The 20,443-nt window shown below is 48.2% G+C and overlaps 1 protein-coding gene across 7 annotated transcripts in view; it reads right to left on the bottom strand.

Annotated features, from left to right (window-relative positions):
* The window catches only part of DIAPH3 (diaphanous related formin 3), a 2,562,783-nt gene that overhangs the window by 469,186 nt on the left and 2,073,154 nt on the right, over nucleotides 1-20,443 (bottom strand). For 5 of the 7 annotated variants that reach the window (XM_069640497.1, XM_069640493.1, XM_069640494.1 and 2 more), the window contains 2 exons: nucleotides 6,311-6,406; nucleotides 5,764-5,823 (listed from right to left, as the gene is read on the bottom strand). In XM_069640497.1, coding sequence (XP_069496598.1) covers nucleotides 5,764-5,823; nucleotides 6,311-6,406 — 156 coding nt within the window. The remainder of the gene's footprint in view (nucleotides 1-5,763; nucleotides 5,824-6,310; nucleotides 6,407-20,443) is intronic. The other 2 variants (XM_069640496.1, XM_069640499.1) reach the window with 1 other exon arrangement.

Raw genomic sequence — 20,443 nt, 5'->3', positions numbered from 1 at the left:
TCAGACTTTTTTTCATTAAATCAAATGTTCCAGTGCTCGCAAGGGTTACTCCCCTCTCCACATGTCCTGCCATCATAGGTTTACTAAGAAATGTAAACTCTCTCCGCATTTTTCCTGTACTCATTCAGTTTCCACTTAATCACATGGAAATGTCTATTTTCCATAGAGGTAGGATAACTATTTTCCAGAGTTCTGAGCTCAGATGCTCTTCTGTGTAAATCCATTATTATGCATATCCAACTCCATGTTCATCACCCATGCAAATACCCTGAATATATGACTTTGGTGCCCCCAAAACCACTGAGGCACTAGTCTTTGAACATATACGGAGGGCAAAATATAACTGAATAAGGGATTTAACTTCACTAGTAAATACTATGGGCTTCATTACAACTTTGGCGATATTTCAGTGGTAAATCCACTGGTATACTGCCAAACTGAATTATCGTCACCACCACCTGGCAGTTGGAATTGCTGCCAGATTACAAGTGGTGGAATGGCGGGGTTATTCCCCATTTGTGGATCCATGGGTATTTCGGGCAGAATTAATGCAGGTGGCAATTGGGCCAATTTCTGGCGGCAAGGCAGTGGAATTACCGCCAGCATTTTACTGGAGGTTTTTTCCACTACCTCACCACCAAAGTACTAGTACGGGGGTGTGGTAATGCAGTAGTAACAGAGTTACCACTGCATTATCGCCTTTGCCCCCACACTGCCGTACTTGTAATAAGGCCCTATATCTGTCAAAGATTGGGACTTAAATCTCCAAAGAGGGCAAAGCAGCCCACCCAAAACTATTTTTCACTGTGAAGGAATATGATCCAAGAAGGGTCATGGCAGGATAGAGCTACTCCTCACCACACGACAAAGCTGTGAAGACATTAGGATCAAATCATTCCTAGCAAACATGTTGTGTACTGAGGAACATAATTAATATTTCCTCACACCTGAATGACAAATTCTCCACACATCTATTCATTCATAAGAGGACATTATATTTACAAGTGTTTTAGCTGAATTATATCATTGCCTTCACATTATGGAAGAGCCATCTAAAACTGTGTGGAGTACAGTATTAAAGTGCTGAGCCAAAGAACATTGGATAATTGAAAAAATAAATTACTCATCAATGATTGAAAACCCATGCACACAAAAGCTTCCCCTGCCCCAAAGCAGTCACAAATATTTCAGCACTAACAGGCTCCTTGAACATAACCTCAGCCCTCTCGCATTCATTCATAGGCTGCCAACAACGACGACGATTTCTCAGTGATGCTTCTAAACGCCAGTTCTGCCATCTAAAAAGATGCTGCAGTACCAAGTCCTCCTAGGACCTAGACAACCTACTAAAGACAGACCTAGTTCCTCCCATCTGCCATCTCCTTCCTCTTCAAGGTTGTGGCCACTATTAGGTCATCAAGCACCTCGACTGCATAACCATCCACAAAACTGTATGACACCCGAACCAGTATCCAGATGTCAACCATTCAACTAATTAAGCTTGCACTTTAATTTGATTCACTGAAAATACTGAGCACGGAAGCATGTTCAGGTTACAAAATGATCTATTATTAACATTTTTGTAGTAAACATTTTTCATCAGAACATGTGCATTTTCATTTAAGTTGCAACTCTTGACTTGGGAGGGGGATAAACACTCCCACCCCGTACAACCGCTTCTCCCATCTAAATCTCCCGGAATACACTGTTTATTAACCCTCTTTTACTGGCCTAATCATGATTCAGCAATGTTCCTCCCTCTTGCTTCCTGTGAGCAGTCATCTGGCAAATCAGTGGCATTTTCCTTTTTCACCTTCAAGGCACATTTCTGCCTTCTGGCAGTTCAGGGCTGCAAGTGAAGAAGGTAACTTTAAATATGGAGTATGTGGGTAAAACCTGTGCGATTTCCTTGCTATCAAGGATTATGTTCTGTCTAAACTTAGAATTAGAAGATTGAAGCAATTTGTTGAGTAGAAATTCGTTAAACAGGTTTTTTTCTAAATTTGATGGAAAATGCGTCTCAAATTTGGGGAAAAAATTGTTTTATTTTATCATAAAATTTTCATTAGAAAAGCATCGAATGTAAACACTTTGGATCACTGCTCACCAATCCACAACATGTAGTTCACAGAGAATCGCACACTTCAACAGTTTGATTAATTCTGCCAACACCCTGAAATTATTCTCAGGGGATAATGATCTCTACCAAATACCTGAAGGAAGACCTTGTAACCTCAGAGCCCCTAAACCTGATAGAACAATTCTCAGGTCAAACACACAACAAAGGCAACAACCTAAATCTAGTCATCACACAATCCAGCTCCTTTTCCTGCCTCCCCCCTCATACCAACCAAAACCATGATATTTGTCAGATTCTTCAACACACCAACAGCATCCCACACTGAGGATCTGGGAAGCCTCTCCTTAGAAACACATCTGGCAAATTAGTTATCGAAGCTGTTAGAAACCAGAAGGTATCTCTCCCACTAGTCCCCGGGATCTGTCCTCCAGGTGGCCAGGACACGCCATTGCTTTTGGTTCCAGGTCCTGGAGGTGGACCAGTGCGGGAGGAACACCTGGGTGAGGGGTCTTCGGGGAGTGGGACACTGTATGGTGAGCCGCGGTATCCCCTTACCCCATCCTACCCGGTAGGATATTTAGGAACTCTACCCCCCCCCCCCCGTTTACAACACAACCACTTTCCCACCGACAGCCTGCTCTAAGGGAAAAGAGACTAACACCTGAGCTGTATACCTAACATATCCAAATACCATGGTCAGGCGTGGTCAGGCAATTATTGACAATCACGCACACCTGCCTTCCATTACACTTCCCCATACGGATAAAAGGCAGAGCATGAGAGCACACTCTGAGCGAGGCAAAACACACGAGGAAACAGCAGTTCCACGATGGCAGTTTAGCGAGAGAAGAAAGATGGCGAAAAAGAAAGGGATTACAAGGAGGGAAGTACCCATGACCATTATTTTCGACAAGGACCCGTTACTTTCATGAGTCCTCGAGATTGGAAAACATAAAACCAGGAAAACAGGCTGAAGAATCCTGCATTGTGTGTCAGAGATACCCAGGGCCCCCCTGCATCAATAATTAAGGCGGGGAGAATAGCCTGCCACTGTGGTACTGTCCTTGGCTCCAAAAACAAAGCAGCATCAGTGAAATCAACAAAGCCGGTGAGTTGGAGAGACCAATACATGAATGGTCTGTGTTGAATCCAAGGTTGCAAGCAGCAACATTGTATGGCGAGCGCTGGAACATACATTGTTAAAACGTGTGTGATAAGAGACGCGAGTGAAGTTAAACTGCTGATGAGTGATTGAACTTTAAAGCAAGCTATAATACCTTTGACAGAGTGGTCCGGCACTGCATGGGTGCTCAATCGGAGGTGTCTGTAAGGTATCCAGCTGAGGAGTAACGAAAGTAGATCCATTTAATCTGAGCCCGGCAGAAGGAGATCCTTTGAAAGTGAACGAATAAATGTGAATCGAAGTGGCCTGCGACGGGTCACGCAAAATCCTCTGCAGAGTCGAAAGTCTTTGATTTTGATGAAAGAACCTTTGGAAAATACATGAATCTGGTCTGAGTCTGCCAGAGAGGGACCCAGGGTGAACAGTGAATCACCCAATGAAGGTTTTGTGTTCAAGTGGGTCTGAGCCTGATGGAGGGGGACCCGAGGTGAATTGAAAATCACCCAAGAAGTTGTACATGAAAATCCTGAGCAGAAAGGAACTTTTGAAGGTTTGCTTGTCGTATCAGGCCCTTTGAAGTAAGAGACTTTAAATGGCAAAGAGGCTTTGGTACAGAAGCCCTTGATACTGAGAGTTGAACTGCATCCTCGTGCTAGAGAAGCCAGAGACTGTGCTAAGCTCGAGTGTGCTGCCTTGTCCAGTACTGAAAACGTGGGGAAGGGAAGCCAACGGCTTGAATAGCCTGACATATAATTTCTTCAACACTTTCTTTTGCATAACATTGTTTCCCACACTATTTATATTTAGAAGTAAGGATTGGCAATAGGCTTATTAGTAGGGCCTTTTATTTTTACAAGACACTACTGGGACTGCGTTATTATTATTTGATGGTCGTAGCTTGCTCCCATCTTTAGATTTAGGAAGAGATAGGTGATTTTCAAACCCAGTTGAAGTTCAATAAACACCCGGAACTGTGATCGAACAACTATTAAACCTGATTTTCTCACCCTATTATGCTCTGGAATTTAATGCTTAGACTGCTGTCAAAATAATATTTTGAGGCAAAATCGCTGACCTCACTTTTCAAAATATTCTGCTTACTAAGTAAAAACAAATCTTGTCAAACCAAATATCTATCCACAAACGATCTCTTCAAATGTTAGAGCAAAAGGCTATTCGCAGCAGAAAGCCACTGTCTGTACAACCTATCTGACCCTCTAATCCTGTACTGTCAAGAAATCAACATAATTAATCAAAATAGACAGAACTTTGATGAACCACCATTCTATACACACACCATTCGAGCCTAGTAATCCTTCTATTGGCTAATATCCAGTGAAAAATCAATGCCTCCTTGAAGTTCACTAATTACGTGGATGACCTCCTTCTCTGCCTGAAATCAAGAACTTGCCTGAGCAGCTCTAAGGTCCATGTCCATCCTCATCAGTGCCTTGTTCACACCATTCATGCCACCGATAAGTCTGATCAATCTTACCAAGGGTAAAAAAAACAAGAAACTACCGCCTTAACAATTATCTCCCCTACCAAAAAAATGTAAAAGGCAGTCAACATCCGGCTACAAAGGTACTAAGACACACCAAACTTTCAGCCATGCTACCAGTCCAAATTCAGATCACAGTGAAACATTCTTAAGAGCCACCATTCAAGTATAGTATTATGCTCTTTGTACTCTTCACTTTTGGAAAGCTCTATTTGAGGCACTCATTATTGTTCATTGGGCGGTTCTTTTTACAGACGGTCCTCACGATTGAGCAAATACATACAGTTCCTTACCTGTGTTCCTTCCTTGAAATGAATACAGTGTGCAAGTCCCACTTGGTGTGCTTGGGTGTCAAGTGATGCAGGCATGACAGCGTACACACAGAACATATGCAATACCGTAAAGCAAAACGTCAGATCAACTAGGCTGAGGCCCGTAAAAGGGAAACTTTGCACAAGCGCAGTGACACTTTGTATGGCATTTGCACCAAGGCAAACAGGTATCCTGGTAGGGAAGTGGATACCGCGCATCTCCTGGTGCTAAAACGCATTCTAGCATCCCATACTTGCACTCTGGAAATATCTGCCCCAGTGCAAACTTTAGGGAAAAATGGCACTGCGCCAATGAAATGTTTCGGTTATACGGGTTTGTTTGTATTCGTTCAGAAAAGGAACTTCGGTGCAATCGACGCCTTATACATTGCTTGGGGGTGCAAAGTAGATATTCTACTTAGCAAAGCCGTCTTGAGAAAACACATGCAATATAAATGAACGCCCCAACCACCACAATCTGTTTTGGGAGCAAAGCGTGTACAACCAAATCAAGGCCGAAGGAAAAGCACGTGCGCAGATGAACGCTTTGCAGCCTTAGGAGAAAATGATTGGTGAATAGATTCCAGGAGTAGCGCCACTGCTAAGCCCCACTTTTGTCAACACTCAGCCCTTTTCGCAGCGGCACAAGAAAGCAAGCGGGCACTATGAAAGCAGACTTCGCGAATCAGAGGTCAGCAGGATAAGCTGCGATAAGAGCAACATGCAAGTTATGAATATGCTTTATTACCATGGTTACAAGCCTTCAAAACAGGCCTCTGCGTGGTTGGACTAAGGCTTTCCCGTTCATCTGCAAAAAGCCACGAAAAGGAACAAAGGGAGTCGTTAACCTCGAAAAGTCAGTTAACTATCAGCAGACATCATTTTATTTTTTCGCTTATTAAAATGAAAACAATGCCAGCCGACCAGTCAACTGCGTGCCTCAATGTTATGACTGCTTCTTCCTGGTAATGGCCGGCCCCCGCCCCACCCGCCCCATGCAAGGCAATGGAAAATACGGCACTGGCGACGCATCTTGTCATTATCACCAGGCTGTGTTAAATTCAGTGCATTGATTTGCAAAGCGGTACTGACACCAGCCAACTGGAATAAGTGTCTGGCTGACATTTGTCACTGGGAGCAATGGGTTCTGCGCGCGCAGAGCAGTTCCGGCTTTGCAACGCTGCGCGCCCATGATGCCTGTGAAAAGCCCCAGAACTGAAGTCGGCTGCAAGGGCCCAGTTCATTCTCCATCTTAATTCCCGTGGAAGTAGCACTAATATAGGTAAAATATTCACCTTTAGCTCTCGGGGTGCGTTTTCGCCGGTCTCGGAAAGCAGCGCCCGACTGCAAGGCCTCCAGCAGACTATCCATCACTCCTGTCTCATCGCTCTCTGTGGAAAGAGATGAAGGGAATTCCATCAGACCTCTGGGTTACCATAGCAATGTCAAAGAATGTACAGGCGGGAAAAAGGACCACTAGGCCCTGACTAAAACCAGCAATTTGAAACCCAGACAAGCCTTTAACTCGCACATCACTCAAACTGCTCTTGATGCAATGAGACTCATTTGTGTGTGGGTGCTTGTCCGGCACAAGTGGGCTGCAGGCTTGATGGATTGACTTTTCTAGCGCTTTGTTTTGCCCCAGCAGAGTATTTTAATAAACCACAGCCCCGGCAATACTTCTTCGTTATCCAAAATCTTTTGAGACCCAGAAGTTTGACAGAAAAAACACACATTCCTCTTGTTATTTCAAAGGTCGATTAAAAAGTATCAATTCCTGTGTGCCAATTTTAGGCTGAAAAGGTCACGGTAAGTCTTGCTGTCAGATACTCATTTTCTGCTGACCCATGATCACGTCTCGAGTCTCCACTGGCAGAAACATTGCTTTTCAAAGCTCAGATTTACTTTTACCAATAAGCATCTGCTAGAGGGAGGCTAGGTATTGATCGCTAAACGAAAAGTCCAAAAGTGTTTACTGTAAAGGGGCTAAACGATAGCTACTGGGAGAACGTATGCCACTTTTGTTGGCTAAGGGTTTGGAATATGCAGTACACACGACCCACGCTGGAGACACTAGGCAAGCCTTCCAGGTAAGTTCATTGGGCCTCATTCCGAGTACGGCGCTAACCAATGGCGCTATTAACGCCTTGGTTGACGCCGTACCCGGACCGGCAGCGCCTTGGTGGATGGCAGAATTACCGCCCCATTCCAAGGTTGGCGGGGCGGTAATTCCCCATTCACCAAGGCTCTTCCCCATTCCCAAATGAGGGCTCAATGGGAATGGGGAAGATGCAAATAATGGTGACCGTTCATTACGGTCACTGTTATTGGCTTGGAGGCCCCTTTGCGCCCTCGACTTTAACACCTGCTCAAAGCAGGCGTTAAGGGCGAGGGCGCAAAGGGAACTCGGAGTATGGCGGTAAGGGATCACCGCCACCGGTCTCGTTACCGGTGGCCGCTATCCCTTACCGCCATACTCGGAATGAGGCCCATTGTATTTAAAATTGTTACAGGCGCACATTAAGCACATAGGGAGATGGCCCAACCGGCTCCCACCACCCAGGTACCCAGCTATGACGGATGCCAACAGAAAACTGGGGGAACACGCAGATGGTGCTATGAGTTGGGCCCAAAGAAACAGTCCCATCGGAGGCCTAGGGACACCAATCATGGTATGCCCGGTGCAATTCCTGACAACAGACTCAAACACAGAAGGAACTTTGAGACAAGGACAGCAACCTCATATCTCGCAATCAACAAAGAGGCACAGGTACATCTAGCTCACAAGGGAACAACTGGACGCAAAGCACAGCGCATACCTGTGGCCCCCATGAGGATGGAAGCACCCACCGGGACCTCGCAGCCACCATACACCAACATGCATACACTGGGGAATGGGCACACACGGGTGGACAGATGCAAAGAAAACAGCAAATTCGCTGGTCACTCAGGATACCATTCTCTACTCACCAGGCATTAATACAGATGCGCCAAACACAAGGCACCATTCAGTGAGGATACCATTCTCTCCTCACCAGACATTTGTACAGATGTGCCACACACAAGGCACCATTCACCGAGGATACCATTCTGCCGACACCAGGCATTTGTACATATGTGCCACACAAGCCACCATTCAGTGAGGATACCATTCTCTCCTCACCAGGCATTTGTACAGATGTGCCACACACAAGCCGCCATTCAGTGAGGATACCATTCTCTCCTCACCAGGCATTTGTACAGATGTGCCACACACAAGCCACCATTCAGTGAGGATACCATTCTCTCCTCACCAGGCATTTGCACAGATGTGCCACACAAGCCACCATTCAGTGAGGATACCATTCTCTCCTCACCAGGCATTTGTACAGATGTGCCACACACAAGCCACCATTCAGTGAGGATACCATTCTCTCCTCACCAGGCATTTGTACAGATGTGCCACACACAAGCCACCATTCAGTGAGGATACCATTCTCTCCTCACCAGGCATTTGTACAGATGTGCCACACACAAGCCACCATTCAGTGAGGATACCATTCTCTCCTCACCAGGCATTTGTACAGATGTGCCACACACAAGCCACCATTCAGTGAGGATACCATTCTCTCCTCACCAGACATTTGTACAGATGTGCCGCACACAAGCCACCATTCAGTGAGGATACCATTCTCTCCTCACCAGACATTTGTACAGATGTGCCACACAAGCCACCATTCACTTAGGATTCTGTCGTCACCCTACATTTCTACTGATGGGCAAACACACACTACACCGTCATTAAGGATACAATAGCATCATCACAAGCATCCATTGCCATGAACAGGTACCATCCATGTGCCACAGAAGACACAGGCCTGCGACACGCGCACATCTAAGATGCAGCTATATAAACATTATCTTTGAAGAGAAGAGCGGATTGCAGCCAATTCATGAAATGTGGTTTCTAAATGTTGTTACCCATTTCTTATAATAGGCCACAACTTGTCAGAACAAGTAACCACGGATCATGTAAGTGCTACACCTTCACCCCAATGCAATACTAGGGGTCACCTACTCCTAAATCAACTACTTACATGACTAAGTCTTCATATATATTGTGATTGCACATATGTTTTGTTCATAGTCCTTGTTTGCCGGTGCTCTTGCTGTCCTTCCCTAGCCTCTGTACGCTAGTGCAGTTCTACAATTCATGAGGCCCGTCACCCTTTATGTTTACATTTATAACATAGATGGCAAAAATGAGACCCTTTCCTTCCAGTTAACAAAAGGCTACTGAGCATTAGTACCATTCAAGTATGCAGTACAGAAGTGGCTTGGAAGACGACTAGCGTGTGCTTGGAATATTTGGGAATGAAGCAGGCCTGCACGCAAGGCAACGACACACAGGTGCAAGGCACCCACAGACTGGTACTACTCCATCTGCTAGATTAATTTGTGCACATACAAGGAAATCATGCACACATACCGTAAAGACGTACACCATTAACAGGCGCTGCACGCTTCACACCTCCCCAAGTATCAATCTCAGTCAGCCCCGATGACCAGCTGTTTGTCCTTGCTATTTTCGGCATCACTTCTCACAAATCGGGGGCACATTCTTAAACAGCCCTGCTGAGAGCACAATTCTTATATAGCGAGCTCAAAACAGGCAACCGTTTCTTCTCATCTGCGGCATTAAAGACTATCACACATGTTACTGTCAATGTTCGCCGTACAGCATCCATTGAGCTCCTTGGGGCTTCATCCCATTTTGAAAAAGTATACACTGAACTAAATGCAAGTGAGGAACCTGAGTCCCAAGTCTGTGGCTGTGTTCGTTTAGAGCCTTTGAGTCCCAATTTTGACATGGCCTGGAGATGGTCGGAGCTCAGAGGATGGGATGTGTGCCCACGCCGCGCTCCGCTCGGTTATTACCATTTTGGTGTAGCCCATCATTTCCAAGCAAGACTTCCACGGAGTGCAAGAATGCAACAACTGCAGCTCCTACAACATTGGTTACGAGGTACCTGGCGTCATGCACACGCCCTAGTCCAATGGAGATGAACAAGTTACTCTCTTACCTGGTAACGTTCTTTCGATGGGATGGTCCGACGACGTATTCCATATCTATGACAGTAATCACCACAGCTGTGCTGCTTCCGAAAATCTTTCGGCGTCTGCGTCCTGCGTCGATACGCTGTTCTCGAGGACCTCTGTCGAGCGACGTCACCGGATGTTATAAGTAGGAAGCACGACGCCCGTAGCCTCAGTTGTAGTTTTTTCCCAGAACGTATGGCACCAATCTTCTGCCAGTAGGACCACAGAAAGCCTTGCGGAAACGTAAGCTGCAATTGCATAAGAAATTCTGTAGAGGGGAAGGCAGGGAGGGAGCGATATGGAATACGTCGGACCATCCCATCGAAAGAACGTTACCAGGTTAGAGAGTAACTTGTTCCTCGAGGGAATTGGGTCCTCAGACATATTCCATATCTATGACAGACTCCCAAAGCAGTACCAACGTAAGGAGGTGGAAATTTAGAATATACAAATTTAGAATGTCCAATCAAATTGCAGAGTAAAGGACCGCCTTGCCAAAGGCCAGATCCTGCCCATGAATAGAATCTAGGGAGTAGTGACGTACAAAAATATGGACCGAAGCCCAAGTGGCTGCTTCACAGATGTTACGAACAGGAACACCCCTCTGCAGGGCAGTAGAGGCAGCCATACCCCTAGTCGAATGGGCCCGTAAGCCTACTGGAGGGTCCTTAACCACCAGGTAGTAACATTAAAAAATTGCCAAGATAATCCATCTAGGCAAAGTCTGCTGAGTCACAGCTTGTCCCAACGCCTTCCAGCGTAACCAATAAAGAGCTGATCCTCCACTCTGACCCGGGACATGCGTGAAAAGTAGAAGCTTAAAGCCCTCTTAGGATCTAACCTATGGAGCCTCTCCTCGTCCTTACCAGGATGCGGAGGAGGATAAAATGCCGGAAGAATGACCTTCTGGCTCAAATGAAAATCAGACAACTAAGAAAAGAAGGACGAACTCTAAGGACAACCCTGTCCTTATGAAACACAGTGAAGGGTGGCTTAACAGACAGTGCATGTAACTCACTCACTCTGCGGCGGAAGTGACCGCAACTAAAAACACAGTTTTCAGGGTTAACAGTGTCAAAGGACAAGAATGTAAAGGCTCAAATGGAGCACCCATTAGAAACTTGCGAACAAGATTCAAATCCCACCCGGGCACCTGGAAAGGTGACGGAAGGACCACATTAATGAGTCGTTTCAGAAACTGAGAAATTAAAGGGATTTTAAAATAAGAACACTCCTCAGCCGAGCACTTAAATATGGACAGCGCTGCCAGGTAACCTTTAATGGTACCCACTTGCAAGCCCCTTTGGGCTAAAGAAAGCAAAAAAGACAGAACCACAGGAATGTCACATGAAAAAGGATCCAGATTCTTAACCCTGCACCAGTCGCAGAACTTTCTCCAACGGCAACAGTACAGGGACTTTGTTGCCGGCCGAATGGCCGAAAGCAACACCTCCATCATGTCTTCAGGGAGGTCCCAATCCTTATACCTCAACCTTTCAGAAGCCAAGCGTGAAGGTTGAGGGATCGGACCTCTGGATGGAGAACCTGACCCCCCTCCCGTGAGAGCAGATCGTCTCGGTAGGGAAGACGACGGAGGGCAGATGGACAAGTCGAGAAGGTCCGGGTACCACGTCCTCCGGGCCCATGCCGGAGCAATGAGGATCATCCGGGAACCGAACCTCCGTAACTTCCGCAGCACTTGTGGGATGACGGGGACTGGAGGAAACGCGTACAGCAGTGGGACGGACCACTCCACCACAAACGCATCTCCCAAGGCTCCTCTTGGAGGAAATTCCGACGAGCAGAACCTTACGAACTTCCGGTTGACACTGGAGGCAAAGAGATCCACTTGAGGGGTCCCCCAAAGGGCGAAGATCTCCAGGAGAATCTCCTGAGCCAACTCCCACTCGTGAGAGACCGCGCTCTGCCTGCTCAGAGCGTCCGCCGTCTCGTTTTCGTCTCCGGCCAGATGAACTGCCGAGATCGAAATTTCCTGCTGGATGGCCCAGAACCAGAGCTGCATCGGCTCCCTGCACAGAGGAAGTGACCCTGACCCCCCCCTTTTTTTTTGAGGTAGTGCATGGCCACTGTGTTGTCCGTCAGAATCAGGACATTCTTCCCTCGCACAGTCGTCAGAAAAGCCTTCAGGGCAAGCCTGATGGCCCTCAGCTCCAACAGATTTATGGAGTCTGGACTGAAACCAACGACCGCTGACTGTCAGCTCGTTGGCATGAGCTCCCCATCCCGTGAGGGATGCGTCTGTCACGATTGTCACCTCCGGCTAAGGCAGCCAAAATGGATTGCCTTCGACGGCCCACCACAGAAGGTCCTGGGCGACCAAGGGCAGCACCTGAACAGGGTCCGACAACCTGCCGGAGGACTGGGAGCATTGAAGATTGAGGGCCCATTGCAGAGATCTCATCCACAACCTGGCCTCTGGCACCAGAAGAATGCAGGACGCCATGAGGCCAAGCAACCTCAAGAACTCGAACGCCGGGAGCGTCTGGGCAAGTTGAAACTTGTGCACCATCTGCTGAATGTGAAAAGCCCTTACCTGGGGAGGGAAACACTGCCCCAGGGATGTGTCGAGCACCGCTCCGATGTACTGGAGCCGCTGTGTTGGCATCAAGTGGGACTTCTTTAAGCTGAGGGAGAAGCCCAACTTGTGAAGGGAGTGGCAGGTTACGGACGGATGATCCAGGACTTGCTCGGGAGAGCGCGCCCTGATCAACCAATCGTCCAGGTAGGGGTAGACGTGAATCCCCACTTTCCTGAGATGCACTGCCACAACCACCATGAGCTTGTTGAAGACCCTCTGGGCGGAGGTCAATCCGAACGGCAGGACCCGAAACTGAAAGTGCGAGTCGCCAACCGCGAACCTCAGGTACTTCTTGTGCTTTGGATGGATCGGCACATGAAAATAAGCGTCCTTGAGGTTGAGAGACACCAACCAGTCCTGAAGTTAAAGGGCCCGGAGGACTTGAGAAAGAGTAACCATCTTGAACTTGTCATTCCTGAGGAGCTTGTTCAAACCGCGCAAATCCATGATGGGTCTCAATCCTCCGTCTTTCTTCGCATTCAAAAAATAAGGGGAATACCATCCATTGTTCCTCTCCGCTACAGGCACCAGTTCTATGGCACATTTCTCCAGCAAGGATTGAATTTCCTGCACAAGGAGCGGATCCAGACTCTTCAAAGAGAGGTTCCCTGTTGGATTGTCGTCAGGCCTCTGCCGGAATGAAAGACAGTAGCCGTGGGCTATGATCTCCAGAACCCACACGTCTGAAGTAGTGGCACGCCATTCTACCAGATGCTGCGCCAGCCTTCCCCCAACCGGAGAAGCATGGGCCCTTATGACTGAGCTGAAGCGGCTGCGGCAGTGACTGAGGGCCAAGAGGCAACTGCACGCGCGGCCTTGGCACCTCGGGTACCTTTTTCTCCACCTCTGCCACTCCTACGGTTGCCCCTTTGACTTGCAGCTCCTCTCAATTTACTAAAGGACGAGTAATATCGAAAGGAACCTCCCCTCCATTGCTGTCCCCTAGGACGAAAAGGCGGAGGTTGGCGAACTGCAGAGCCCAACGACTTCGCTGCAGCTTTGGAGGTCTGCAACCTCTCAAGAATCTCGTCAGCCTTGCTGCCAAAAAGATGGTCACCATCAAAGGGCATGTTGAGGAGACAGGCTTGCACATCAGGAGCAAAACCCGACTTCCGCAACCACGCAAACCTGTGTATTACGGTGCTCGGCACCATGGACCGGCTGACGCAATCAACCATGTCCAGACCCGACTCAACAGATTCACACATTGCATCCTTGCCATCCTGCACGATAGCAAGGAAACCATCCCGTTCCTCCCCTTCGGGAATATGATCAGCCGCTAGGGAAATACAGTTCCACAGAGTGCGCGTGAAACGAGACAAGGTACAAACGGAGTTGGCAGCTTGAAGCGCCATACCCCCAGAAGAAAATACCTTCTTCGCCCAGCCGTCAAAATGTTTGTCGTCCCTATCAGGAGGGATGGTAGGGTACGACGCCTGCTTTGCTGGGGCCGTAGCCGCCTGCACCACCAAACTCTCCGGAGTAGGGTGCGTGGTCAAATAGCAGGGGTCGCCACTGGCTGGGCGATATTTCCTCGGCAAGGACTTGCTCACTGCCGTGAGACTCTCCGGAGAAGTCCAAGCCGCAGCCACCCTTCTCTGCAAGGCCATATGGAATGGCAGCACCGGGTCAGTTGGAAGACCTTGGTCCAGGATATCAGTCAGGTCATCCTGCTGAAAATCCCCAGGTGGGGCCGACCACCCCTGCTGTTCTCCCCACTGATCGCCTCTAATGTCCCTTCTTAAAGTCTCGCCTGATGGTTTGGAAGGATGAGCTCTCCATCCTGCATCGAGCGCAGGGGCGCGTAGATAACCAGTTGCTTCACTGGTTAGAAGGAATTGGTGAGTTCCAGAACATTGTAGTTCGTAAGAGTTCAAATGTCTGACTTTCACTCTTGTCCGATTCCTTGCAGTTTGCAGCTTGAACCCAGCGAAGAGTTCCTCGTGGTAGCTGACCAAGTTCAGGTAAGGATTTGTCTTATCCAACACAGTTCAATAAAATAAGGCCAGAATGTAACTTGTTGCTTTCTCCCTTATTCAGGTGCGGAGAGAAAATATGAAGTTCGGGGAATAATGCCTCCGGCGGTAAAATTAGGTAAGTCTATTGTGGTGAGAAGGACTCCCCTTGTTTGTCCCTTTGTCTCACCTTGTTGTCCTTTTGTTCCCCTTAGGGGCCGGGATACGGCGAGGATGCAATGGAGACTGCGCCGACCCGTGAAGAGGAATAGTACCCCCGGCGGTAAATCAGGTAAGTCTATGGGGGTAGTTCCTATTGCCTCCGTTTATTCCCTTGGCTCACCTTTGCTGTTCTTGTGTTCCCCTTAGGTGCCGGAGTGCAGTGGGAACGTGCAGAAGGATGTGGTGGATCGTGAGGATGGTGCGAAGGCCGGGGAGTTCAGCGCGGCGCTGCAGCGGGCGAGGCGGCACGCGTAAAATACTTCTTTCTTGCAGCTCAAAGGCGTGGTGGATCCGGAACTCAGCTAAGGATCGAAGGTTTTGCTCTTGTTTTAACCTTTTCTCCTTCTGTTCCCCCTTCTTCTAGGAGCTGCAGACTCGAGGCGGGCGTGGCAGAAAACTGGATGCAGGCTTGCAGACATGGTGAGCGTTACGCTGCTGGATGCAGAATAACGCAAAGTGTGTGCTGCTCTTTGGGCGTGGTTTAAATAACCTCCAAAGTAGTCCCAGGTAAGTATTCCTTCCCAGCTCCACCCGAGTAATAAATAGTCCCTAGGCAAAATAGTCCCTTACAAGCCTCATTTGACTTGGAGCTCTTGCAGCATGGTCAGCATCAGGTAAGTTTGCAGCATGGTCTGCATCAGGTAAGTTCTACTCTATGAGCCTGGGGCCTATGGCGCCAGGACTGATTCTCCATATGAGACCGCACCCAAACAGCCCCTACCAGGGGTTTTTGGGCTTGCTCAAAATGACTTGATGCCTGCTTCCGGGGTTGCTGGACCTGGTCTGGGTCCCCTGGGGTAGGCATCATGACACCGACTTCCTCTGAGGCGGGGCCTCGAGAGAGTCCATCAACGACCTCGGCGCAGCCGGCGTCGATGTCTTCCTCGAAGACTTCACAGGTTCACGCGGTCTCGAGGCCGTCGAGGACCAGGACCTGGAACGGGCATGTCTAGAGCGACCATCCTTGTCCGACCGGGACCTCGAAGGCGCCCGGTGGTCACGACGACTGCTCGAGCCCGAAGGCGTACGAGCGGTATCTCTAGCACAGCCACGACCGGCATCCTCAGACGGCGTGGACAGACCGGAGCCCTGCGATTGAAAAATGGCCAACATCTCCTTTCGGAAGGAATGCCATTCCTCAGAAGTAGAATGCTTGTTCGGACATGCAACCCGCCGACGGGCGGAGTCATCGGAAGAGGACGGAGAAGGTGACCTGTGATGGTGCTTCCTGGAATACCTCGAAGAGGCAGAGGAATGGCGGGACCGACTCCCAGACCGAGAACCCCCGGACTCACGACAACGAAGCGTAGAGTCGCTCCTCGAATCGTCTGTCGAAAGACCAGTGAACAAGACTTCCAGGGCTTGGCCACCTTACCGACCGACAGCTTCTACTTACACTCCCGCAAGGCCTTCGATGTGAGCGATTGGCAGTCGACACAGTCGTCCGTATCATGGTCCTCCCCGAGGCACCAGAGGCAAGCATCGTGCGTATCCGTCAGAGACATCTTGGACCCGCACACCCGACACTTCTTAAACCCGGACTGCGGGGTGGAAGAAGCCGAAGACGACATGCTTACAAGTAGCAACGAAGAAACAGGTTCGAAGAACCGAAAGAACAGGATTCAGTAGAATCGAGGTGCGCCGAGATCTCTGAAGCGAACACGTTTGCGGAAAAAACAGAACTGAGGCTACGGGCGTTGTGCGTCCTACTTTTAACATCCGGTGATGTCAGCTCGACAGAGGTCCTCGAAGACAGCGTATCGACGTCATCGACGCAGGACGCCGAAAGATTTTCCGAAGCAGCACAGCTGTGGTGATTACTGTCATAGATGTGGAATACCAACCCCCTCGAAAGATCTCATAATTCCACGAGGAGGCACGCACAACAGCGGATCACGTGATGTCTTTCCTGCAGGGGTGTTGCTAGGTCTGGAAGAGATCCAGGGCCACGGTAATGTTGGGACTCGGTGTTAGCTAGCCTTTTGGTTGTAGCCCCTAAGCTTCTGCCTGGGTTGACCCGAGTCAATAGCCCCCTCAAACCACCACTGCCTCAGCAACGCCTCCGCTTCCTTGTTAGCAACACCAGTCATTGGACGTGCCAAACCCAGAAATGCTTTCTTTCAATGGGATGAAATACATTTTTCTCAATGTACGTTGAACACTAGAGCAGACCACCTAGCGCCATAACAGCGTGGCGCAACACCCTCCAATTTCAATTGAAGGTTCAACCTGGGCATCTGCAACAGCTGCATGTGACAACCCTTCCAAGGCTAAAGTAAATGTTGCCATAGTAACTACTGGAGTGCTAAGAAGCAAGTCAGCTTGTGATGTGGGCGATTCAAACAAAAAAAAAATGTTGTTGCAATGTAAATAATTATGCAACTTTACAAACAGATTTGCAATACCACACTGTAACAGTGACTCCCACTAGTGCCTTTCGTATTAGACATGAAGATGCAATTAACCACAACTGACCGTTGGAAGATCCAAATGCTTATTCCCACAACTGAAAATCATGACTATACAAGTCAACAACCATTACAAGACATCCCAAAACGTCCATGACTGGTGAGTGGGGTCAATGTTAACCTACGGTGAGCTTCGGATGGAAAAAATAAAACAGTCTGATGGGAAATATTATGCAGACCGCGCATGGTGAATATTGGCTGGACTGCAGACAGGTTTTCTCAGCCTTTTGGGAACACAATCAACATTTTGATATTAGTAGTGGGTTTTGTGGCATCATTAAGCAAGACACAGACAACAGATTCAAAGTTCAAAACTAAGTATTTTATTATCTCTGCCCAAATGCCAGTAAAACAGAGATTGTCCTCATTGGGACCCCCGATCCTGCTTTCCCGCTGTCACATTGGCCAGCCTCCCTTGGCCCTGCACCCTCACCTACCAATGAGGCAAACATTTTTGGGGTAATCTTCAACTCCACTATCTCCTTCTTTTGGCACATCTCAGACATCTCCAAAAAGTCCCACTATCAACTGCTCCGCCTCAGAGGTATTCTACCTTTTCTCACTTTCCCCCAGAGGCTCACCACCTCGAGCACCCTGGTTCTCTCTAGGCTAGACTATTGCAACAGCCTCTTTCTCGATCTTTCTTCTACTCTCCGTCCTCTACAACTCATCCAGAACAGAACCGCAAGACTTATCCTTGGCCTCAAGCCCAAGGACCCCATCTCTCTAGCGCTGCAATCCCTCCACTGGCTCCCCGCGGCTGCAAGGATTAAGTTCAAGACCCTCTGCATAATCCACAAAGCTTTCTGGGGCCAGGGCCCGCACTATCTACAATGCTCTCTTCCTAAATACGCTTCCTCTAGAGTCCTCTGCTCGTCCTGCAACTCTCTGCGAAGGAGCCGCTTTCACAAACCGAGATTTGGGGGTAGATCTTCATCCTCTGCAGGTGCCTCTCTCTGGAATAGCCTCCCTGCCTCTCTCCGTCTTGAGCCTGAGCACCTTAAGTTCCAGAAACTCCTCAAGACTTTCCTCTTCTCTTCCTCTCTCTCCCTTTACCCTGCTAATCTCCATCTTGTTCTCGAATCCCCTTCTCCTCCCTAACTCTGTTCAGTTTTTGCTGACTGGTTGCCTGGTTCACTTGCAGAGCCTTACAGATCCCAGGACCCCACCAGTCTTTTACACTTGCCTCCAGACCACTGCACTCTGGTCAGCATTACTGCACTTTCAGCTTACACTCCATGAGGGAGGCAACCTCTCTGCGCTTAACCCAGGGCCCTGTTGGACTGGATGCGTCCGTTTCCCCCCACTCCCTCTTCCTCACACCTCCATCTGTGCACATGCATTACCTACATTTATTAGGACTAGTAAGTTCGACAGTCCTGTCGCCCCTATCCCCACCTCAGCTGGGTCAAAACTGTAACATTTCATGGACTTGCACTAGGAGAAATATCGTCAGGCCTAGTATGCAAGTTTTTCTGTTTAGATCATTCGGAAACTTCAAGGCCTAAGAATGATTACTGTATTCCCTTGTTCCCTTCCCGCTTTGAAGCACTCCACCTGTGTATAAGTGCTTTACAAATAAACAATTACAAATTACAATTAAATGAAATGTCAGGATGGTTGAAGGCCTAACATGACATATGCCAAGGTGGGATTTCCCTACCTGAACAAAACTAAGAAAAGTGTAAGGCAAAAAAGTTACACTTAAAAAGTCTGTCTGTGACCAAAACCTATCCCTGCCCTCACAACTAAGCTAAACAATGTGTAGGGATGTAAATAATAAAAGAAACGCTGATTAAACAAAGTTCTGAGCTTCTTCCAGCTCTTAGCTTCTTTTTCAGCTTCCCTTGCTCAAGTTCATGAAAGTTCCACAAATCCTTGGGGTTCTTTCCCCAAGTTCAAGTCACCACTGTTGCAAAGAAAAGGGCCTTGAGGGCTTCGGCCTCAAGACAGCATTGCAGTTCATCAAGCCTTAGGGTTCCCTTCCCCCAAGACTCCAAAGTATTAACTTATACTTGGTTTCAAACTTTCAATGTTCAACACAACTCCTAGTCAACTTGACGCTCCTTCTGGATTGCAATAACAGTTCACTTGAAGTGTTCATTCTTGGTTTGGTTCACAATGTCTTTATATTTCAGAATTGAGGGTTCCCTGGTCTAGGTGCAGTTGACAGACCACACGATCCACCCATCACAGGTCGCGCAACCAGGAACTGTAGGCTCTTCAGCCTACACAGGTTCTTTTATATTTGCCCCGTGTACAAATTCACCTTCACTCAGCTTCTCCTTGTCGGCCTCTTGGCTTTATGTGCAGGTTCACAGTCTATTGGCTTACCCTGGTTATCCTCTTGGATTTGCCACAATATGTCACACAACTTCTGCCAGTCTTTGGCCTTGCCACATGGTGTTTATTCATAAAGTTCACTTTTGTGGTGGTCTTATTCATTACCCACATTTCTGTCAGGCTCTGTCACACTTGCGCTCTTATTTCACATCTTTTAAATGGGCACTTTCCCATGACTTTCATCATCTCGAATCTTTGCCCACAACATTTTCATTTAGTTTGGTATTCAATATTTGCTTAATATTTCCTTTTCAAGTGTTCATTTCTTGCTTGATATTCAAAAATGTTCAATTTACTATTCAAGAATATGTCCAATTACTTTTAGATCATTCGGCATTCAAATTTCTGGGTCTTCTTGCCCGATCCTCCTGGATCCACAGGCTTTTCCTGTCTCGCGGCGGCCATCAAGAGCTTCCCTTGCTCTGCTGCTTGCCGTGGCGGCTGTGGGCTTCAGGCAGAGCACAGCTTCCTGCTAATGCTATCCGCAACCAGAGCTCGACTCGATCTTTAGACCCTCTCACAGCCTGCACTCTGCCTCGGCGTTGCTCTCCTTCATCCGGACTCACAGCTCCCAATCTTGGCTCCGACATGCTGTCCAGCCCGTTCCGTGCCCTGCTCACACACAGGCCTCTCTCCATGAAGTGCCCCCTCGCCTCTTATACCCCATAGGAGTATTAAGGATCCACAGGTGTGGGTCAGAAAGTTCAATTGCCTGACCTCTAGTCAACCTATTTGTGGGATATGCCTGCATCCCCAATAGTG

The sequence above is a fragment of the Ambystoma mexicanum genome, chromosome 7q, assembly GCF_040938575.1.
Source record: "Ambystoma mexicanum isolate Mex_15411 chromosome 7q, UKY_AmexF1_1, whole genome shotgun sequence".
Lineage (NCBI taxonomy): Eukaryota > Metazoa > Chordata > Amphibia > Caudata > Ambystomatidae > Ambystoma > Ambystoma mexicanum.
Note: the sequence above shows the minus strand (reverse complement) of the source record. Positions and strands in the feature narration are given on the sequence as shown.